This window comes from Chelonoidis abingdonii, chromosome 10, assembly GCF_003597395.2.
Source record: "Chelonoidis abingdonii isolate Lonesome George chromosome 10, CheloAbing_2.0, whole genome shotgun sequence".
Taxonomy (NCBI): domain Eukaryota; kingdom Metazoa; phylum Chordata; order Testudines; family Testudinidae; genus Chelonoidis; species Chelonoidis abingdonii.
The window spans coordinates 8,879,796-8,902,136 of record NC_133778.1 but is presented as its reverse complement, the minus strand read 5'-3'; the positions used below and the strand labels follow the sequence as shown (position 1 = coordinate 8,902,136).

The 22,341-nt window shown below is 43.2% G+C and overlaps 1 protein-coding gene across 3 annotated transcripts in view; it reads right to left on the bottom strand.

The window, feature by feature from the left end:
• The window catches only part of LOC116838721 (2,7-anhydro-N-acetylneuraminate hydratase-like), an 84,592-nt gene that overhangs the window by 20,605 nt on the left and 41,646 nt on the right, over window positions 1-22,341 (bottom strand). For all 3 annotated transcript variants that reach the window (XM_032804125.2, XM_032804122.2, XM_075069904.1), the window contains 4 exons: window positions 18,554-18,610; window positions 14,345-14,475; window positions 12,115-12,169; window positions 8,414-8,506 (listed from right to left, as the gene is read on the bottom strand). In XM_032804125.2, the coding sequence (XP_032660016.1) occupies window positions 8,414-8,506; window positions 12,115-12,169; window positions 14,345-14,475; window positions 18,554-18,610 (336 nt within the window). The remainder of the gene's footprint in view (window positions 1-8,413; window positions 8,507-12,114; window positions 12,170-14,344; window positions 14,476-18,553; window positions 18,611-22,341) is intronic.

Sequence of the window (22,341 nt, the reverse complement as noted above, 5' to 3'; positions counted from 1 at the left end):
GGCCCAGGTCCCTCCCTCTCCACTCCCCTCCTCCAAGGACACTAGGGGAGTGATTAAGAACTGGTTCAGAGGCAAGCAATATCGCCCTGAACCTACCCCAGAGAAGAGAAAGCGCGAGATCCAGAGAACAGTACCGGCAATTTGCCACACAATGAACAAGTAACTTTTAGAATAAGGAGAAAAATATCACCCCAAAAGCTTCTCTTTCTCTGCTTCACTGTATAGCTTCTGCCTCCAACCTTCCGCAGTCACCTCCCAGTGATTTAAAGAAACAGCATGGATATCCTCACAGTGTCCACAGTGGCTAAATCTCCTGCTGGATTTGGAGTTCACCACAGCTGCAGTGGGCACACCATGCACAACTTTCCTCAGGACGTGCCCCCGGCCTTACTGCACACTGACACTAACGGGAGTCTGTACCATCTATGGCTTTCTCCAGCAACGTGAACAGTACAGTTACAGAGATACTTGACCCTTTTTTTCCTGAAACTAGTGTTCACTGGTTCAGCCACTTGTGTCTGCTTATGGACCCAATTGTGACACCATGCCCCATATTCTTCATAAAAATACTGTTATAATATGATTTTGGCATAACTAAGATGTGGTTTATGCAAGGCGGTCATGTGAGATGTCATTGGAAAGATTACGATTTACTGAATATGATTATCCTATTTGTATGCATGTATCATTTCTGCACCTGAAGTTAGGAATGTTGACTGTGTAACAATTACAAGTGGGTTTGCACCTGGGGAACGTCCACCAGACAAAATGCAATCAGTCTGGCTGGTTAGTCAATGGGCCATTAGGAAGAACAATAGGATTTGAAGATGCTAACCTCCCACCTTCCTAGGAAATCTTCCTGAGGATTTATGACTGCTTTGATACTGCAGGGTCACGTGATCATGTCACCTGGTACTGGACTCCATCTTGGACTGCTAGTATTTTTCCATTAGTAAGGGGTGCGATCAAACTGGGAAACAAAGGATTCCCGCCATATGTAAATCCTATTTAAGGCTGGGGAGTGAGTTTATCAGGGTCAGTTCTTCATGGACTCCCCGCCCGAGATGACTGCCGAAAACACCCAAAACTGAACTGGAGAAGAAAGGACTGGTCCCAGGCTAGGTGGCATCTAGCCCATGAAAGGAATAACTGGAGTTCTAAGCTGCAAGCAAGAGTAGTTTGTCTTCAAGAAACTCTGCAACCTGCTTAAAACAACATTTAGGATGAGAAATTACTACTTGTAGCCAGTTTCTTTAGAGTATTAAGCTTAGTTTGTGTGTTTATTTGCTCAGTTATCTGCTTTGCTCTGTTGCTATGCCTTAGAATCACTTAAAATCTATCCTTTGTAGTTAATAAACTTGTTTTTGTTTTCTCTAAACCAGTTTGTGCAATTCGTAATGGGGGGGGGGAAGCTGTGCATCTCTTCCTCCACACTGGGGCGGGGGGGCGATATTCATGAGCTTATGCTGTACAGTTCTCTGTGCAGTGCAAGACAATACAATTTTGGGTTTGCACCCCAGAGTGAGTGTGCACTTGAATGCTGGGAAATCCCCAAGCTGATTCTTCCCACGCAGAGCTGACCTGAGTGTCTGTGTCTTTCTGCAGCTGGGTGTGTCCCTACCTGTGTGTTCTGGATGAGACTTGAGGGCCTGGCTCAGCAGGACAGGGTGAGGGAGCCCAGGCTGGTGGAACAGGTGGGCTCAGTGGGACCCCAGTACATCAGGGGGCACCAGGGCCAGATTAACCATAGGCTAATAAGGCTAAAGCCTTAGGCCCTCCTATTTTTAGGCCCCACTGTAGGCCCTCCAGCTCAGCAATGGTAGCGGGGCCATATTAATTTTTTTGTCTCATTAGATATTGCTTTGTACAAATTAATCCATCAAGATTGTGAATTCAATTTATGGTGGTTGTGATTTTGTCACTGTGGGCTAAGTGAGTGTTTGTGGGCCCAAGCAATATTGAACTTTGTACACACTAGGCCTACACTGGACAACAGAAACCACACAAAGAAAAGGAAGATGGCAGAAATTGAAGGAGGCCCAAGAAAGACGGCAAAGACAAGATGTAGTGCTGATAGGAACTCCTCTCCTAACATTTTTTTCCTCCTACTAAGTCTGGTGGTGAAGAAGTCCAGGCAAATACCAGCCCAAGTGAACCTGCTGCACCTGTGCCTGATGAAAAGGAGCAGCTTTCTGTGACTTCTCAAGCTGCAGTCTCACCCCACCCCTCTGATGACTTTCCCAGTGATAGTAATACACTCCAGCGATCCAGGCAAGTGGGACATGACTTCTCAAGATCTCATTACCTATTGGACAGAAATGCCAGGATCTAGCTGCTGACTTTTCATTGGCAAAGTGAGAGTACACCAATCAGAATCATTATCTGATCAAATCAGTGTTTGAGTATGTGAAGCCTAACAAACAGATTGGCAAGCGAGAATGGCTCATCTATTCACCTTCTAAGTAGAAAGTGTACTGTTTTTACTGCCACCTGTTTTCTGATACCAAAAAGTGGGGAATGTTCTGTGAAGGCTTCAGTGATTGGAAGAATACTGCATACATTACCAATCATGCAATGAGTGAGAGCATACGTTGTCAGTTAGCAGCTACCATGCCCGAAAGAAAGTTAGTGGCAGAATTGATACCCAAATGGAAAACTAGTTTTGGAAGCTAGTGCTTACTGGAAGAATGTTCTCAGGCAAGTAGTTGAAACCATAGTTTTTTTTTGCTGAGTGTGGTCTGCCATTCCACGGCTCAGATGAGACTGTTGGATTGAAACACAATGGCAATTATCTTGGCATTCTAGAACTAATCATTAAGTTTCACCCTTTCTTAGCTCAGCACATCAATGAACGCACAAATCGTGGAAAAGGCGATTCATCATATCTATCAAAGACTATTTGTGATGAATTCATTGCACTGCTGGCGAAGAAGATGCTATCAGTCATTGTAGATGAGATCAAAGATGAGGGATATTTTTCACTGTCCGTCGACTCAACACCAGATATGTCACATGTAGATCAGCTGACTGTCATCTTGCATTATGTGCTACCCAGCAGACCAGCTGAGTGTTTCATGACCCTCATAAACATCACCAGCCACACAGGGGAGAAACTTGCCTCGTACCTACTCGATTTCCTCACCGAAAATGGGATTGACATCAGCCTCTGTCGTGGCTAGAGCTCTGACAATTCAAGTAATATGAATGGCAAATATTCAGGGATGCAGGCAAAGATAAAAGAGTGCAATTCTTTGGTGGATTCCATACAATGTGCTGTACACTAAGTCCACCTTGTTGGCCAGTCTGCCGTGGATTATTGTGTTGAAGCAGTTTCTTTTTTTGGATTTGTCCAAGAATTCTACAATTTTTTCTCTGCATCAACCAGTCATTGGATGATTCTCAGAGATTCACTACCAGAGGGATGCCCAGTGCTAAAATCACTCTCAGGGATACGATAGAGTGCCAACACTGAAGCTGTGAATGCAGTTGTTCTGGGGTACCCCAAGGTCCTTGAAGTGCTAGAGAGCATCAAGGATGATAAATCTCAAAAATCAGCAACAAGAACAGATGTGAAGATCCTGAAGGATGTAATGCACACTTTGTGTGAGGGCTGGAATGATGTACTTCAGCAAGTGCAGTCTAAGCTTGCAAAGTGCTCAAATTGACCTTTCCACTGCTGTAAACCTAATCAGGAGTCTTGGAACTGTTCTTCAAGAAATGCAGAATAGTTTTGATGACTATGAAATTCAGGGGGCTGCATAGATTGCGAACCATGAATATATGTCAGCCGAACACCGCAAAAGACAGAAGACATGCGATGATGTAACTGCCCACTCATTCAGTGACAAGGAGGCCTTCACAGTTAATATCTTCATCATAATCATCGCCAAACTGAAGAGTGCGTTAGAACATCGGCTCGAGGCTTACGAAAGTATTGACAAAACCTGTAGACTACTGACAAATTTTTCACCTAACATTTCAAGTTCCAAAGTCAGTGAAGGGATCAAATGTCTGTGTCAGATGTACCCACACAATCTTCCAGTAGATTTTACTAAAGAATTTCTTTAATTTGTTGAATTCACATCACACTCTCAGATATAGAGAGAAAAGATGACAAAAGCAAATCTATTTGGATGTACCGAGTTATCACTGAATCCAGTGACAGAATGTTTCCCAAATGTTGAAACTGCATTACGGCTGCATTTGTCACTAACGTTCCCTAACTGTAGGGGAGAATGTTCATTCTCTCTTCTAACAAGGGTCAAAAATGTCCTCGGATCCACCACGACTCAAGAGCATCTCAGTGCTTTGTCCCTCTTGAGCACTGAGAATGAAATCCTCAGGTCTTTGAATTATGGTGACATCATTCATGACTTGGCCAAAGCTAAAGCTAGGAAAAAATGTGTTTGAAGAATTGAGTGCAGTGAGAATAGAATAAACTTGTTACATATTTACATATTTGTTTGTGTAAAATTATGTAGATAAATGTTTGATGACTTCATAATTGTTTTTGCAATATGTAATTCATACTTAGGCCCTTCCCTCCCATTAGTCTTAGGCCCCTCATAACCTTAATCCAGCCCTGGCTGGCACCTCAAAAGGGGGGGCAACCCACCATACCAATTCCTCACTTTCATACTTCTATGTCCTTGTAAAGAGATGTACCTCTTAGATAAACTCAGCCATCTCCCTACATTAGTACAGGAATGTATTGAGATATTAAGCATCTGCTACTCCCAGTGACTTCAGTGGAAATTGGGTTTGCACAGCACTCCTGGAAAAAGAAATCAGGTCAGTTCTATTCACATGCTTCTAAATTTACATTTAGCATCTTAAATTTAGGCACACAGGTTGGAACCCTTTCGTCTCTTTTCCCCCAGCTGTAAAATACAGGTACTACACACTACCTGCCCCGATCCTCTAATATCTTGACTTCTCTAAAAGTTTAAGAGTAGGTTTAATATAGTGTCTGCCACCACTCTAAGACCCTCCTATGAGTTTAATCTGGCCCTGCTGAGTTATGGAAGCCAAGTGTTCTCTTATCTGCTTCCTAATCATGCTGTTTCCCAATTTTCTAAGATCCTCAATAACATAAATTAATCTCCAGCTTCCTTTCTGTTGAAGGCTGAAATCTAATGGTTGAGTATTTCAGCCTTCTCCATCTTCCAACAACTAGGAGTTGAAGCTAGGCAAATTCTGACTAGAAATAAGGTGCAATTTTTTTTAACAGTGAAGGTACTCACTGTAATAATGTACAAAGGGTTGTGGTGGATTCTCCATCACTAGAAATTTTTAATCAAGATTGGCTGTTTTGATAAAGGATTTACTCTAGTTCAACAACAGCTACTGGACTTGAAGCAGAAATTAATTCAGGCAAGTCCTATGCCCCGTGTTATGAGTCAGACGAGATGATCACAATGGTCCATCTGGCCTTAAAATCTATTACTGAAGCTCCCTCCTAACTTTTCTTTGATTTCATTTTTGATCCAATTTATTTAAAAAACCTTTTAAAATTCACTTTTATACGAAGTTGGAGTCAGAAAGAAATCATCTCCTTCCCATCTTGAACACTGAGCAAAAAGCTTAGGTATGTTTTGGCTTCTTGTTTCTTCCAAAATATCAAGCGTTGGCCACCAGAAGCAAGATATTATCCTTGATGACACAGTGCTTTGATGTTATACAATTATTTTTATGTTCCAGGTGTGACGGTACCTCCCATAAGGCTCTGTGGAAATATGCATATGAATGTGATATATATAACATAACTAGAATGTGTTTCATACTACATATGCCATGTAACATACCTCTGTAAAGGTTATGAGCTATCGAATCTATTAATCCTATTTGTATGCATGTATCATTTTTGTATTCGAAGCACACTGCTACAAGGGTGAACAATTTATGAGTTTACCCTGCATAAGCTTTATACAGGGTAAAACAGATTTATTTGGGTTTAAACCCCATTGGGAGCTGGGCATCCGGGTGCTAAAGACAAGAGCACTTCTCTTAGGTCTGGTCTACACTACGCGTTTAAATCGATTTAAAGAGTGTTAAATCGATTTAACGCTGTACCCGTCCACACTACAATGCCCTTTATATCGATATAAAGGGCTCTTTAAATCGATTTCTGCTACCCCCCCGACGAAGAGTTAGCGCCTAAATCCGATTTAACATATCGGATTACGGTCTAGCTGTGGACGAGAAACATCGAGTTATATGGGCACCTGCCGGGCCCGAGCTATCCACGGTTGCACACTGACCCGCTCTGGACCGCGATCTGAACCTCGGATTGCAGCGGCAGGTAAACAGGAAAGCCCGCAAATTATTGAAATTACATTCCTGTTTGGCGCCAGAGTGAGGCTCTGATCAGCACGTTGTGGTGGCGATGCAGTTATGCTTCAAATCCAAATTCTCCGGGCATGGAACCGTACGGGAGATACGTTTAGATCCTGATCGCTGTATGCCGAGACAAATCTTTGTAATGCAGAGCATCCGTTACGAACCGACAATGCTAAGTGTTGAAAAAAAACTTCCAGATACACAGCAACTGCGTGACATTTAACAGAGGGAAGCGCAAGACTCACAAATTTTATTTGTGGGTTGTAGGCTCCAGTTTTAACCATACTTACTCGGCAAGGGGTCCGCCGGGCAGTGCTCTGAATTTTTAGTATTTGCATTACTTGGCTAGACGCTGCCTATTTATGGTCTGTAAGGATGTAAAACACCTTTGGCGTGGTCTCAGGAGAATTCTCCTCAGTATCTTCTCCCACCCCGCTTCCAGCCACGTTGGAAAGAAAAGGGACAAGAAAATCATTTCTTGACTTCTTTCTATGTCACCTGTGTTTGTTACTTGGAATTGTGGTATTATATTATATCTCTGTGGTTGAAAAGCAGTGAAGAGCAGTTTCTTCCGCTGCCTCTCCCTCCCCGGTAGGTAGATGGGACATATGACCTCGATATCCGTACCTGTCGCCATCAGCCCGTGATGCTCCTGGCTGGGCTCAGGTGACTGGTGGGGCGCCTGGGTAAATAAATGGGCGAAGGACTCCCGCTTAACTCCCAGTCGATGGCTACAGCAAGGCTAGGTAACTTTCGTATCACATAGCAACTGGGGGGCCTGAGCTTCATCAGCCCACCTCCCCCTCGTCCTGTTAGTAAGAAAAGATTCTGTACTGCCTGACTGATCATAGCCCCGGGAGGTGGCCTCGCCCCTCCTCTTATCCACTAACAAGTCGTGCTGTATTCTTATACCTGCATTCTTATATAACTCTCATGACAACACAGGGGCGGGACCCCTGCTTCACGTGTGGGGCCCAGGCAAGAGTTGAAGGGAAGGGGAAGCAAGGGGGGTTGTTAGCAGGGGACACGGGCAGCTTGATGCTCTGATGATATACGGGATCCTCTAATACACTTGCCCCTAGCTCTAGGCCAGGACTGACTCTATTGTGTAACTCATATCAAGGAGGATTGACTCAGTCCCAGATGAGTCAATCCCAATTTGCTATTTGCTGTTGAGCCCCGGCCGATTTTAGCCAGCGGGCACTCATTGATAGCGGACAGTACAGAAGAGGGAGAAACCGTCTATCTCTACTTGCCAGTTTTCCGCGATAGACGGATACAGACGACCGGGTAACACTCTGCTATCTTGCGAAAGCACTGATTTGCTGCTGTGCGCTGGGTTAATTGCCTCTCTCTCCGCGGCAACAGACATACGGTGCCGGAAAAAAAAAAAGCTAAACGGGCTTTGGTTTGCGTGCTATGGTCGTACGAGCAGGCAAGCCAGGGAAGACAACGCGCGGGAGGAAGTTGTCAGTGATGTTGCCGAGAAAGGAATGAGTGACGACATTTACCCAGAACCCCCCGCGACAATTAAGATTCAACCCTGAATTCCAAGGGGTGGGGGAGACTGCGGGAACTATGAGATAGCTATGGAAGTGCTACCCACAATGCAATGCTTCAGAAATCGACGTTAGCCTCGGAGCATGGACGCACAACGCCAAATTACTGTGCCTAGTGTGGCCGCATGAAATCGAAATTATAATATCAGTTTTATAAAACCTATTTTAGCAAATTTGATTTTATCCCGTAGTGTAGACGTGGCCTCAGCTGCTTTTCAGTGAAGCCTGCAGCTTTGGGGCAGGTAATTCAGCCCCTGGGTCTTTGTTGGAGCAGAATAGAGTGTCTGGCTCAGCAAAACAGGGTGCTGGAGTCCTGAGCTGGCAGGGAAAGCCGGGGTAGTAGTCTTGGCACATCAGGTGGCAGCTCCCAGGGGGTTTCTGTGATCCAACCAGTCACACCAAGATCTTATGAAAACCAAAAGATGAGTTCCTTTTGCTTGGAAACTGAACACATTTTGAGATCAATGTAGTCAATATTTGGAAGATATGTTTCTTCAAAACAGTACTGCACTCACCTTCTCTGCACGGTGCAGATAAATCTTCTTGGCTGAATATGGACAGGTTTGTTCGACTGAACAGTCTAAGCACCGACTGGCAGCTCCTTTGGGCTAAACCAAATTTACAATGGTTCATTATTTACAGTTTATTATTTATTAATTTTACTCATCTATTTTCATCCACAGAAAGACACTTCTTGCAACATTTTAACAGAGACAACTCCAACCAGATCCCCCTGTTCTTCCAGTAACTTTCCTCTTTCTTCGTGGTAAGGAGGCAACACAGTCCTGTGTTTGGAACACAAAACCACCTTCCAAACACCACCTCTTACACTCACTCAGTGTGTGATTTTGAACTAGACACATCCAGTTTCTCAGTTTTCAATCTGTAAAGTAGTCATGAAACTACTTACTGCTTAAAGTTAGTCACCTGCTTAAGTGCTTTGCTGATTCGGGGCCAAAATAGGGATACTACTACTAACCTGTGTTGTGAGGAGTATAACTAATAAAGGGGATTTGATATCCTTGGAGGAAAGACACTACACAAATACTTATTGCAGTAAAAGATGTTTTATCCGGTATGTTGGCGGAATGGGGGGATGCCAGTAAGTGAAAAATGCCAGTTAATTAAGAGAGAGGGAGTTTGGGTGTGGGGGGGGGGCTGGGGATTGGGGTGCAGGAGGGGATGCGGGGTGCAGGATCTGAGAGGGACTTTGGGTACAGGAGGGGGCTCAGGGTGCCGGATCCGGGGAAGCGCTTACCTTGGGTGGCTCTCTGCAAGCACCAACCTGTCCCAGCTGCTCCGAAGTGGAGGTGCAGCAGGCAGCTCTGTGCACTGCCCCCACCCAGCCCCGAGCGCTGGCTCTGCAGCTCCCATTGGCCAGGAACCACGTCCAATGGGAGCTGTGGGGGCAGTGCATGCGAGCGGAGACAGTGTGCAGAGCCATCTGCCGCACCTCCGCCTAGGAGCAGCCAGGACAGGTCGCTGCTTGCGGGGAGCTGCCTGAGGTGAGCGGCCCCTGGATCTGACACCCCACACCCTCTCCCATGCCCTAAGCCTCCTCTCGTGCCCAAATTCCCTCCCACAGCCTGCGCTCTGCACACCCTCCCACACTCCACGCCCTGCCGGCCCCAGCTTTCCGGCTGGTGAAGTGCCAGATAAAACAATGTTTACTGTATTATGAATACAATCAAGATAACTTGATGTTAGCACTAGTCATTGTTAATATGCACCCTACAGTATCCTGCAAATAAGGGTATTCAGCTTTGTGAGTGACTGGCAGTTTGAACAAGTCAAACAATTTCTTTGCACTGCAGTTTTCACATTTCTAAAAGAGGAATTGTTGGGAGGCTTGATTTAATAATATTTATAAAGTAGCTATGAAGATGTAAAGTGCTACCTATTATTTCTCCATTAGGAATAAAGGTATCTACATCAATCATTTAAAAACACAGGTTGTTCAAGTGAAACTCCTACAAATTACAACTTACACCAGCCGCTGCAGAAGTCACGGAGGCCACGGAAAGTCACAGAATCCATGACCTCCATGGCAGACTCACAGCCTTACTCATCATCTCCCAAGAAAACGTGGTTTGCAGCCATCCAGTTGAGCTTTCAGTCCAAGGTGCTGCCATTAGCCCGCTGTCACCACACAGCGAGATAAGTATATGCTAACAGTACTAAATAAGATGCTCATGCAGCAAGTCATTGTAGTTAAAGTTGGAACACAATTTTAATTTTACCCCAGTTTCACATGTTCACAGTCTTCCAAGGATTCACCTTTCGGGTTGAAACCTTTGATCTCTGCCCAAAAATGAACCGGCATTGCTATGCTGACAAAACTTTGTGGTGTAGATCTGTTAGAGTCAAAGGTTTTTTACCACCACAATCCACAATCTCACTGCCCCAGCCTTACAGGCACGTGGGAAGCTGGTCTCAGACTGCTGAGGTTACAATTTCCACGAATGAAGTAGTAACAGAGTTTCTGCCCAGCCTGATCCCATCACCTAAAACACCATCACAATAAAAAGAACATGTAGGTGCTCTTTTAACCCAGCCTTGCAAAAAACTGTCACCAGCCAATTACAAGAATCAGCAAAAATGTGAACTCACCCCACTTCAACAATTGCCTCAGCACAGTGTGACCATCAAGGTCTAACTGGGACAATTTAAATGCTAACACTTTAAATACAGGCATTTCCCCCATCCCCCGCTTAAAAAACAAAGTAAAAGAAAGTAAGTGCAAATGGCTAAGCTAATGAAACACCCAGGCTGCACAATTACAATTATAAAAAGTCAAGATCTGGAAAATGCGAAGGCTCCGCCAGCCACAATAATTCAGCCTCATTGCTCATGTCTAGTCCTCCTCGTCTGGTTAAACATGTAACTCAACAATGGTGTTTAGATACCCACAATTATAGGCACCTTAGAAATGCCCAGTGTTGATATCACCCACACCTGAGATTCATGTTACAGTTTAAGTAACAATATGTATACGAAAAGACACAGAATTTATAAGATGCTTAAATTAATGTTGCTGGTGGATCCTTAAATTATTTTACTGCTTATTCTTTGTATTGTGGTAGTGCCCAAAATCTGCTAAAACACGTTTCAAGCCCCAACGAGCTTATACTTTGCAAACAAACTGAACATATGCAGGACAGGGGGAAGGGATACACTATACAAGAAAAGTGACTGGGATGATGGCAGGCACATCTTGTTAGCTTCATATTGGGTTTAGGGTTTTTTTTGGTTGGTTGATTTTTGAATGTAAGTGTATTCATGTTTTGTAAGCAAAGCTGCAACAGTAGTTTTTATGTTCCGCGTTTCCTTTTTGGTGAATCCAAACAGACAACTAGACTGTTACGTTTACAGAGCCTTTGCATTTTTATAAACTGATCATGACATGAACTATGACTGTTAGGAATGAACACCTATCCAGACAAACTTTTTTGTCCTGACTATTTTTTAAAACCAATTCAGATTATTTAGCTGAATATTTATTCTCTTAAAAGTTAGCTTACAATGAATAGATGTTTTACATTAACATTAGAAAGTCAATAGTTTTTCCATTTTAAAAAAATCTGAGGTCCCAAACTGTGACTCTGAATATTCTACAAACTGTGGGCCCAATCTGGTAAAAATGTATGTGCATGAGTAATTTTACTCACATACGTAGTCCTACTGACACAAATAAAAATCCAAATCTAAAGTAGAGCTAGATACGGAAAGTGGTTTGGAACAATCTGATAGCATGGAAGGTGCTAAAGAGAATGGAAGGCATAATGGGAAAACCAGGATGAGCTAGCTAGGTGTGTCTTTAGAAGTAATGAGATTAAAAAAAAATTAAATAAAGAGCATAAGCAATTTCTGCTCGGACTATTTCATTTTAGTCTCTCTACACTACTGAGTTATTTCACTAGGGCTTCAGGACCTTGGCTACCATAAGATTAGGCTTCTTTTAACACAAAACAAGGAATTTCCCGGAATGTTTATGTCATTTTCCCTATATATTTCAAAATGCACATTTTTAGCAGGAAAACTACTGGTAACTACAGGTATGTTTAAAATGGTCACATACTTCCTAGAAATAAAATAAAATGGAGATTAAATGATAATATAGGCCCCAATGTAGCAAAGTAGTATGAGCTTAATTTGCTTTGCTGAAATAAGGCTAAAGACGCTGAGTATTCCTTCATACAGGAGTATTTATACAAACCTTATGCTCATTAGTAAAATGAGAAAGACTGCCAAAAGATGACACCTTTAAGCATCTGAAATAAAACAGACATTTTCATAATTAAACAAACATATCAACATAAAAGTGTAAAAATGATCATTTTCTCAACCGTTCATTTTGGGCTTGATCCAACGCACACCGAAGTCTACAGAAAGGTTTCCAGTAATTTCAATCCAACCTAGATCAGGCTTTTAGATATTCAAAGTCCTTCAACACCAATTAATTGTTAGTTTTCTGTTGTGCTAGTGGCTCAACTGTTTTCACTAAGATTTTTTTCTGATGACATGTCTTAGTATTGAGAATAATTTTATTACTCAGGAAATCTCTAACTGAGCAGGGTCCTAGTCAAGAGAATGATGTCAGAAGACCTCTGATTTTTTTCTCTTGTCTCCAGTTTCTGTTATAAGAATTTACAAACAATAACTGTCTGGGCTGCCTTTGAGGAACTGGAAAAAAATATGTCTTTAATTCTATACTAAAATGCGTCTGAGAATACAAAATACAACATCTCTATGTTCATGCTTTTAAGTCAAGGATCACAATTTCTTTATGACCTCTAGTGCAGGATCAGTGCTGGATAATATTTACTGGTCCTGAAGGGGTTAGCATTGGTCCCACTAGATGTTCTGAGAGGTGAGGAGCTATAAAACAGTAAAAATCACATCATTCTGATTCTCATCTTCTTTTCCTCCCTCATCCACTTCAATTCTGGCATGATTTTTAGAAACTGGTATTTCACAGACTGTTTGAGATTCTGGACCAGTGAAGATAAATGACTTCAACAGGAGCTGCACAGCAGTAACTGAGACTATCTGAACACTTAAAAGATGTAATCCAACTTGGCTAATTCTAGTGGTTTTAGAGATAATGTTACAGAAATTAAGTATTTTACAAAAATAAAAGGGGGATAATAAAAATAAGGTATTATGATCTGATATCTCAATCTGTCAGAATAGAAAAACAATGTATGTCCTTGAGAAATGGAAGTGCCTAGCTTTCCGCAGGCTGACCTTCCAAGGAATATTTCTAGCCTTGGAGATTAGTAAAATTATCACATCTTGAAATTGTCACTGTGGTGTCCAACAAAGCACTTACGCATGTCCTTCAGTCCCATTTAAACATACGTTTATGTGCTTTGCTGAACTGGGGCCCTTATGCACTGGTTCAGAAGTAGACTCAGCGAGTCCCAGACCCAGGGCCATTCTCATTCCAATTTCATCCTTTTCTGATAAAGACAAGTTTTACATCCAACTTGCAACTAAACTTACTAGTGAAGCTATAATGGTTTAGTTAGCTAATTTGCCTAGGCTGATGATTTTGGACAGACTGGAGATTCAACTGAAAAAAGAAATTATACCATTCTTGGAATACTAAGTTTCAGGAGAGGAAGAACGACCTGTGGCCACGGTACTAGTGTTGGATTCAGGAGATCTGGGCTGAGCTCCCAGCTCTGTTACAGACTCACTGTGTGACCTTGGAAAAGTCACAGACTTTGTCTCAGATCAAAATCTATAAAATGGATATTTTAAAAACAACAACAACAACAACAAAACAACCTACCTCACAAGGGCATTGTAAGGATAAATTCATTAACATTTGCAGTACATTCAGATACTAGTGATGGAGACATACATGTCCCTAGATAAATACTTTCCCCCACAATCTGATTACCGCCTTTGGTTTATTCTCCCTGCCAGGATGTAACAACAACTACAAGCATTTCCCTTTAAATAATATGAACACCAATGTTTAAATCAGTGTAATTTAATCTATAATTTTTTGCATCACTGCAGGAGATCTACATTTAGAAGAAGGTTCAGGCTTCTTGTTCTCTAGGAGGGTGATGGTCAATTACACACAGAGGGGAAAAGAGCTAACTCTGGCTAGGTTTACACTACAAAGTTTTGTTGGCACAGCTATGTCAGCAAACCTCCAATGCAGATGCAGTTATACTGACAGAAGAGTTCTTCTGACGACATAAGTAATGTCGTTTGGAGGAGTGGTGCTACCGGGCCGACAGAAAAAACTCCTTCTGTGATCATAAGCTGCATCTACACTGTAACTACACTGGCAAAACATCTGTAGCATAGACACGGCCTTCGTCTCTCAGAAGGGGAAAGTTACATAAAACGTGTAAGTATAATACACCTTATTTGTGTTTGCACATGTTTATTCTTAGAACAAATATGATAAAAAAGATGCTGTAAACCTTTTATCACCCATCCAAAAATTAATGAGGTCGATGTCATGGCAGGATTTGGCTAACAAAGAAAATGTACTTTCTGCTTCATTCCTCCAATTTCCTCTCACAAACGAGTGGGCAAAATGCCAGAATCCAACCTATGCTTACAAGAAATAAACAGTAATTAATGAAGTGAATAGATACAAGTAATTTATAGTTTAAAACAATTAATAAACTCAAGTCTGGAAGGAGAAGGGGCTTGACAGCTAAGAAGGTGCTAGATTGACAGACTCAGGCCATGGCTACACTGGCGCTTTACAGCGCCGCAACTTTCTTGCTCAGGGGTGTGAAAAAAACACCTCCTGAGCGCTGTAAGTTACAGCGCTGCAAAGCGCCAGTGTAAACAGTGCCCCAGCGCTGGGAGCACGGCTCCCAGCGCTGTAAGCTAATCCCCATGAGGAGGTAGAGTACGTGCAGCACCGGAAAAGCTCTCTCCCAGCGCTGCAACTACACTCACACTTCAAAGTGCTCCTGCGGCAGCGCTTTGAAGTTTCGAGTGTAGCCATACCCTCACTGAGGTCTTATTACAAGGAATAGGTACAGCAAGTGAAGCAGCAGTGCATGCTTACCTCGCCCTGTGCCCTACAAGTGTTTCTTATTCTTGACTTGGCAGAAGTAACTTTAGGGACTCAGGTGTCCATGGCTTTCAGTCCCTGGCTTCCCTATAAGACTATCAAAGTTACCGATTAGTGCTAACCGTGGTTGTCTTCTATAATGTGGACCCCTGTCTACTAGAAACTTGAAGATATCAAATTCATTTCAGCTAGAAAAACATCACCTTGGTGCATCCTCCAAGAACATGTTTGAAATTTGTATATTGCATAATCTTAACATACAGAAAACACAATTAAAGACCGCTGATCCTGTAACTAATGCAGATTTCAACCACTTATATATATCAGATAGTTTGAAAATTATATTATTTTCAATTTTTTCTTAGTGAAAAGTTTCTGGTAAAAAGGGAAAATTTAGCAAAATACATTCAATTGTGTCAACAATATTTCCATCTGAAATGTCACACACATTTCACTAACTTCTTCATTATACTTCAGTGACAGAAGTGGGCTATGTTCATGTCATAGTATTCTTTCCTCAATCTGAACCTTAGAGTCCAAAAAATGAGGTACTAGCATGAAATCCTCTAAGCTTAATTACCAGCTTAGATCTGATATGCTGCCAACCAATCAGGATTCTGAGTACCTGATAAATCTCTGGCTCCCCAAACCTTCCCTGGGACCCCAAGACCCAGATTCCTTGAGTCTCACAACAAAGGGAAATAACCATTTCCCTCCCCTCTTTACCTCCCCCAGATCTTTCCTGCCTGGTTACAGCCAAGATTACTGTGCTCAACTCCTTGAAACACAACACAGAAGAGGATCAGGTTTCTCTCCCCTTCTCCCCTTACCGAGAGGCAATACAGATTCAAGTCTGTGAATCTAACACAAAGAGGAAAATTGCCTTTCCCTCCCACCAAGTCCTTGGGGAGTACAGACTCATACCTTAGCATTAACAAGGAGTAAAAATCATTAGTCTTAAAAAGAAAGTTTTAATAAAAGACAAAAAGAGTAAAATATCTCTAATTTAAGATGGAATATTACAGGGTCTTCAGCTAATGAAAATGATAAAAAGCCTTATCCAGAAAAAATAGAATTAAGTATTCTAGCAAACTACACATTTGCAAATACAGAACAAACAATTTAAAGACTATACTGTCTTCTACCTTGTACTTACAAATTGGAAACAGAAGATTAGAGAGCCTGTAGATACGTTGGTCATCTCAAAGCCCAGAGAGACAACAGAACCAAGAACAAAGGACCCACACCCACGCCTTCCCTCCACCCAGATTTGAAAGTATCTTGTCTCCTGATTGGTCCTCTGGTCAGGTGTTGCAGGTCACTGTTTGTTAACCCTTTACAGGTGAAAGAGACATTAACCCTTAGCTATCTGTTTATGACAGTTCATCATACAGACTCCATTTTGTACTATGCGTTGAAGATGTATCTAAACTTGCCCGAGGCAAGTACATATTGAATTGCTTTCCAGACAGCTGGCCTGCCCAGGAAAGTTGCTTAATGCCTCACTGAAGAACTATTACTGAGAAGCCATCAAGATGGCAGTTCGGAGCTATCAGACTTGAATGTCTCTCAACTGCTGGTCCATCCCCATGGAACAATGTTTTTTTCTACATAGTGGCCTATAGGGAGGACAAGAATGACAGGGGAATGGGAGCTAGCACATTCCAGGTAAGCACAGGGCAGGAAGACAGAGACTAGAACTACTCTAAGCAGGGGTCAAATATCACCAAACTCAAGGAGGACTTGCAGGAGAAAGAGGATAGGAGAGACTCTGCCCTGCCTACAATGCTGAAAAATGTCCCACTCCCAAAACGGGTGAGATGGGGAGGCTCAGGACTTTTCTTGTTTTAAAAGATCTATAACTCTTGAATTCTTTTAAGAGTGGATTTTCTGTGGTTAAGAAATTCCTTTGCTAAACCTGTGTTCCTCGCTTTCTTTTGTCCGCATAGGGCTTAAATTAGAAGCCGAGAGCATCCACAGCCTCAGTGGAGCATGAGTAAGCAACTGTGAGGCTCAGGAGGTCTCAGACACAGATTTTGAGGTCTAGGGCAGCAGTGCCCCATGTCCCAAGGAAAGGCACAAAGAGGTCTAAGTCTTGGAGTGTGTCCTAAGGACCCAGACCCAGAAATGGTGATGAGACTCTACCCAGACCCAATTGGCTTGGAAACACATGAGAGCCAGTATACAGATCCACTCAGACTGCTGTCCACACAAAGGGGTTTTGGGCCAGACGGTAACAACTTATACTTCCTATAAACTCCAAAAATGGAGTTCCAGGAAACAAAACAAAAATCATAGTCCCTCCCAATCTGCTTAAGTATAAACAAATATTTTGGAATCTTCCTTGTAAATGATCCAATCCAGATTCGTTTGGCTAAGTGTCACAGCAGAATTTGTTGAATAACTAAAATCCTTCTCACTAAAAAAAGGGAGGCTAATTTCCTGAGCGTTATTAATGTAAAAAAAATCATACGAAAATCTGCTTTTCTAAACACCTGATTCCTGCCAGCTTATTAAAAATGCCTTAAGCTGGGGACACAATTTATGTGACTTTAATTTTGCTCGAGGTAAAGTGTGAAAAGTATATAGTGTCATTTATCCACTGTTCTTGGACACTGAAGTTTTTCTCTGAAAAAGGAATAGTGAACAAAGACAATGTTTGCCTGCTTGGAATTTGTAAGCCACATTAGTTTCTTACATATTAAACCAGAACTGAAATGGTAGGGCAAAAACCATTACTGACATTTAAATAACATTTCATTTCAGTGCTTGAATTTTTAAGTTTTCACTAACTTTAAACAGTGATGATCTGACAGTAAATTTCTTCTGATTTCAACTTTAGAAATAAAAATCCAATGTTTTGCTGCAAACTTAAAAGAACACGTTGGTAAGTCCCACACAAAACAATGCTCTCAGCACCTTCTCATCGCTCTGATCAGAAGTTACCACAAACTATTTCCAGAGATTGCCCATTCCTGCTGCTCCAATAGATGCTGTTGGTGTACAAACAAGGAGATACATGAGAAGGAGCTAGATTCATATGGGGGTAGCGGGGGGTGGGGGGTGGGAGGGAGGAGTGAAGACAATCAAATTTGCCACAAGATGGGACAAAATAGGTGAGATTCTCCCTCGCCCACACACGTACACTTCTAAAATTGGATCACAGTCAGCCGAAAGTTCAAAACAAAACATTTGTTTAGGGTGCTTCTCATTACAACAGCCACGGACGTGAAGTCAGCAGTTCTCCAATAATTTACCCCTGAGTTTTGGCAACAAGAGGATTAAACAATTTGTTTTCTAAAGCATTTAAAAAGGAATAGTTCTAGTTTTTTTTATGTTCACAACAGATGATTAATAAAGAAGATAAAAAATACACAAGACTTAAAAAACAGTAAAATAAAAAAGTCTGTTGTCTCAAATCCTATTTAACTAATTCAATTTTGTAACAAAGAAGGGAAAGGAACATTCAACACTTAATTAGTTGCTTCTAGCACACTTGAGAAGATGCCGAAGAGCATATATGCTAAAGTATTACTTACTACTAAGGCACTGATTAATATGTATAACTAAGCTCAGACAATACCATGACACACACACTTACGGGCTCCAGATGCTGTATGTGGCAGATGTCTCCAATTGCTCCAGCATCTAGTAGCTCCTATATAAACAGACAGTGAGGAAACATAACTCAGTTTGCTCTGCCTACTCAGGCACACAAAGCCTCTTGCTGATACCACAAATAGACACGGCAACTCTTGTGCATTTATTGCATGAGTCGCGATTTCTGAGTAAAATTAAGTCTCACTCACGATCTAGCGATAGAACTCACAAATGTCAGGATCTTTTTTCAGCCACACCACATTCTTAAAATGGATTTCTGGTCAAACAGAAGTTACACCCCCCAAACAAAGGAGTGTGATTTCTCCACTAGACAGGTTTCAGAGCAGCAGCCGTGTTAGTCTGTATCTGCAAAAAGAACAGGAGTACTTGTGGCACCTTAGGCCAGGTCTACACTACGAGATTAAATCGATTTTAGATACGCAATTTCAGCTACGAGAATAGCGTAGCTGAAATCGAATATCTAAAATCGTTACTCACCCGTCTTCACCACGGGAATCGATCCGTGCGGCTCGCTGTGTCGAATCCGGAAGTCCGGTCGTCTAGCTGGAGTTCCGGAATCGATCTAGCACGCTCTGGGATCGAGATATCGCGTCCAGACCAGACACGATATTTCGATCCCGAGCAATCGATTTTAACACGCTGATCCGGTGCGTAGTCTAGACGTGGCCTTAGAGACTAACAAATTTATTTCAGCATGACCTTTCGTGAGCTACAGCTCACTTTCTTCGGATGCATAGAATGGAACACACAGACAGGAGATATTTATACATACAGAGAACATGAAAAGGTGGAAGTAGCCATACCAACTGGAAGAGTCTAATCAATTGAGATGAGCTATCATCAGCAGGAGAAAAAAAACTTTTGAAGTGATAAGTAAGATGACCCATAGAAGGTTTTCCAAAGTACTTTGAAAGACAATGAGAAGTCATTTAAATATCACAGAAACAAAGCTATCAAGCTAATGGGAGGAGTGGGAGAGAGACAGCGTGGCTACTCCCCAGAAGGAAAGAGAAACTTCACCTGAGGTATAAAGAAGGAGGAGAGCCAAACCTCAAATAAGCAATTGAATCAACTGGGAAAAAAAGAATTTACTCACCTTGTGCAGTAACGATGGTTCTTCGAGATGTGTGTCCCTGAAGATGTCCCACTGCAGAAGTACGTGCACCTCCCTGCGATGCTGATCGGAGACTTGTGGTAGCAGAACCTGTTGGGCCCGCAGAGTCATAGCAAAAACTCCAAAGTAGAGGAGAGGAGGTGGGTAATGGAGCACCCACAGAGACACACATCTCGAAGAACCATTGTTACTGCACAAGGTAACTTCTTCTTCGAGTAGTGTCCCTATGGATGTTCCGCTGTAGGTGATTCCTGAGCGGTACCCCCCTTGGAGGGCTGAGACTTTGGAGTTAGGTTAGTTACAGATGAAAGTACTGTGGAGCCAAAGATGGCATCAGAGGCAGAGTCCCTAGTGCTTGCATAATGTTCTGCGAAGGTGTGGACGTATGCACCCATCAACCCTGAACCAGGGGGCAGGTCTACCCAGGGAAACCAGGAGTTTAAAAAAACCCTTCCTAAGTGACCAGAGGAGCTAGTGAACACAAGCAGCCACCAGGGAAGATTTGCGAGGGAGTTTAGAAGGGGAGTGTGTGGCACAGGCTAGATACACTTAACATTATTTAAGGCAATAAAAAAACCCTGTTAAAAACAAAACAACAGAGGAAAGAGCTGCAGAAGTAAAAAGAGAATGCAGGCAGAAGACCAACAACAGAGTGGGGGCTATCCAGTTTATTGCACTCAATGCAGCATGTATGATTACCTGCCCTGTGGTATGTGTACATTTGGTGAAAGGATCTCGTGGCCCTCAGAGACCGTGTACAGGTTTGGAGACCAGGGTGGCTGAACTGGAGGAGCCATATGGGAGACAGCAAGGTACATAGATGAGACCTTCCGGGACACAGTAGAACAGTCCCACCCCTGGTCTGACAGCCTCTGTGCTGTTGAGGGGGATGAAAGTCTCAGGGAAGGAGAATATCAAACTGGAGCAGAGATGAACGATGACATAGTTGGGACCCTCCTTCCAGATGATGTCATGGTATCCTCTTACACAGAGGATACCTCTCTGGGAGAGAAAACCCCAGTTATTAGGAAAAGACAGGTAATAGGGAATACGATCATTAGAAACATCGATAGATGGGTTTGCAATGGCTGGGTTTGCAATGACTGGGAGAACTGATAACGGCATATTGGGCTGCATTAGTAGGAGCACTGCCAGCAGATCAAGGGAAATGATTATTCCCCTCTATTCGGCACTGGTGAGGCCACATCTGGAGCACTGCGTCCAGTTTCCAGCCCCCCACTACAGAAAGGATGTGGACAAATTGGAGAGAGTTCAGAGGAGGGCAACGATCGGGGGCTGGGGCACATGACTTATGAGGAGAGGCTGAGGGAACTGGGCTTGTTTAGTCTGCAGAAGAGAAGAGTAAGGGGGGATCTGATACCAGCCTTCAGCTACCTGAAGGGGGGTTCCAAAGAGGATGGAGCTTGGCTGTTCTCAGTGGTGGAAGAAGACAGAACAAGGAGCAATGGTCTCAAGTTGCAGTGGGGGAGGTCTAGGCTGGATATTAGGAAACACTATTTCACTAGGAGGGTGGTGAAGCACTGGAATGGGTTACCCAGGGAGGTGGTTGAATCTCCTTCCTTAGAGGTTTTTAAGTCCTGGCTTGACAAAGCCCTGGCTGGGATGATTTAGTTGGGGATTGGTCCTGCTTTGAGCAGGGGATTGGAATAGATGACCTCCTGAGGTCCCTTCCAACCCTGATATTCTATGATTCTATGATAGGGAATGGCATAGGTGGTGGCATCCATGGGTGCCCATACCATATCTAGGTGTCAGCCCAGTGGTGATATTTGGGCTGTATAGGTGGACTTAATACCATATTAGTTTGAATGGGAGAGGAATGGTGTGATGTGTAAGAGCCCTCTTCCTCATCATCTTCATCCTCACCGGAAAATTGAGTGGCCAGAGGTGAGATGGGTTGGCGTGGGTACCATGTGCACCGGAGTAACATCTGTGCCGAGTTGTGGTGAGCCCGGCATTAACAAGATTAGTAAGTCCTTGTGGTGAAGAAATTAGTGTGGTACCGATGGTTTCGGTACCGAGGTGATCAATAATCACTGTGCTGTGCTGTTGTAGCTGTAGACACCTGTGCCGACATCGGAGCACCCTGCGCTATGGGAGCTGAAGGAGGCACCAAGGCCTATGGAGAGCGTATCGATGCCACGTTTAGGCAGCCCCGTCGGAACTGTGGTGGAGGAGGCAGGCTTCTCTTTGCCTCTTGACTCTGAGCCTGCCTGCTTGTGGTCACTGGCTTTCTGGGTACGTGTCGTACCCGAGGACCCGGGTGCTTTGTGTGTACTCAGCCATGGTGCGGTTGGTACTGTGGCAAATTGCCGGTACTGTTCTGCTAGGTCTCACGCTTTCTCTTCTCTGAGGTAGGTTCAGGGTGCTATTGCTTGCCTCTGAACCGGTTCTTAATCACTCCACTAGTGTCCTTGGAGGAGGGGAGTGGAGAGGGAGGGACCTGGGCCCACCCTCTACTCCAGGTCCCAACCCAGGGGCCCTGGGGGTTGTGGTGAACCACTTGACTTAGCGGTTCCTTCCCCTGGGTTACTTCCCTCTCCTACCCTTCAGCTTGTGAAGGGCTTCTTGCCTCCCTTCTACACAAGCCTGGTGCCCCTTACCTAGGGTTTCTTCTGGACTTCACAATCCAC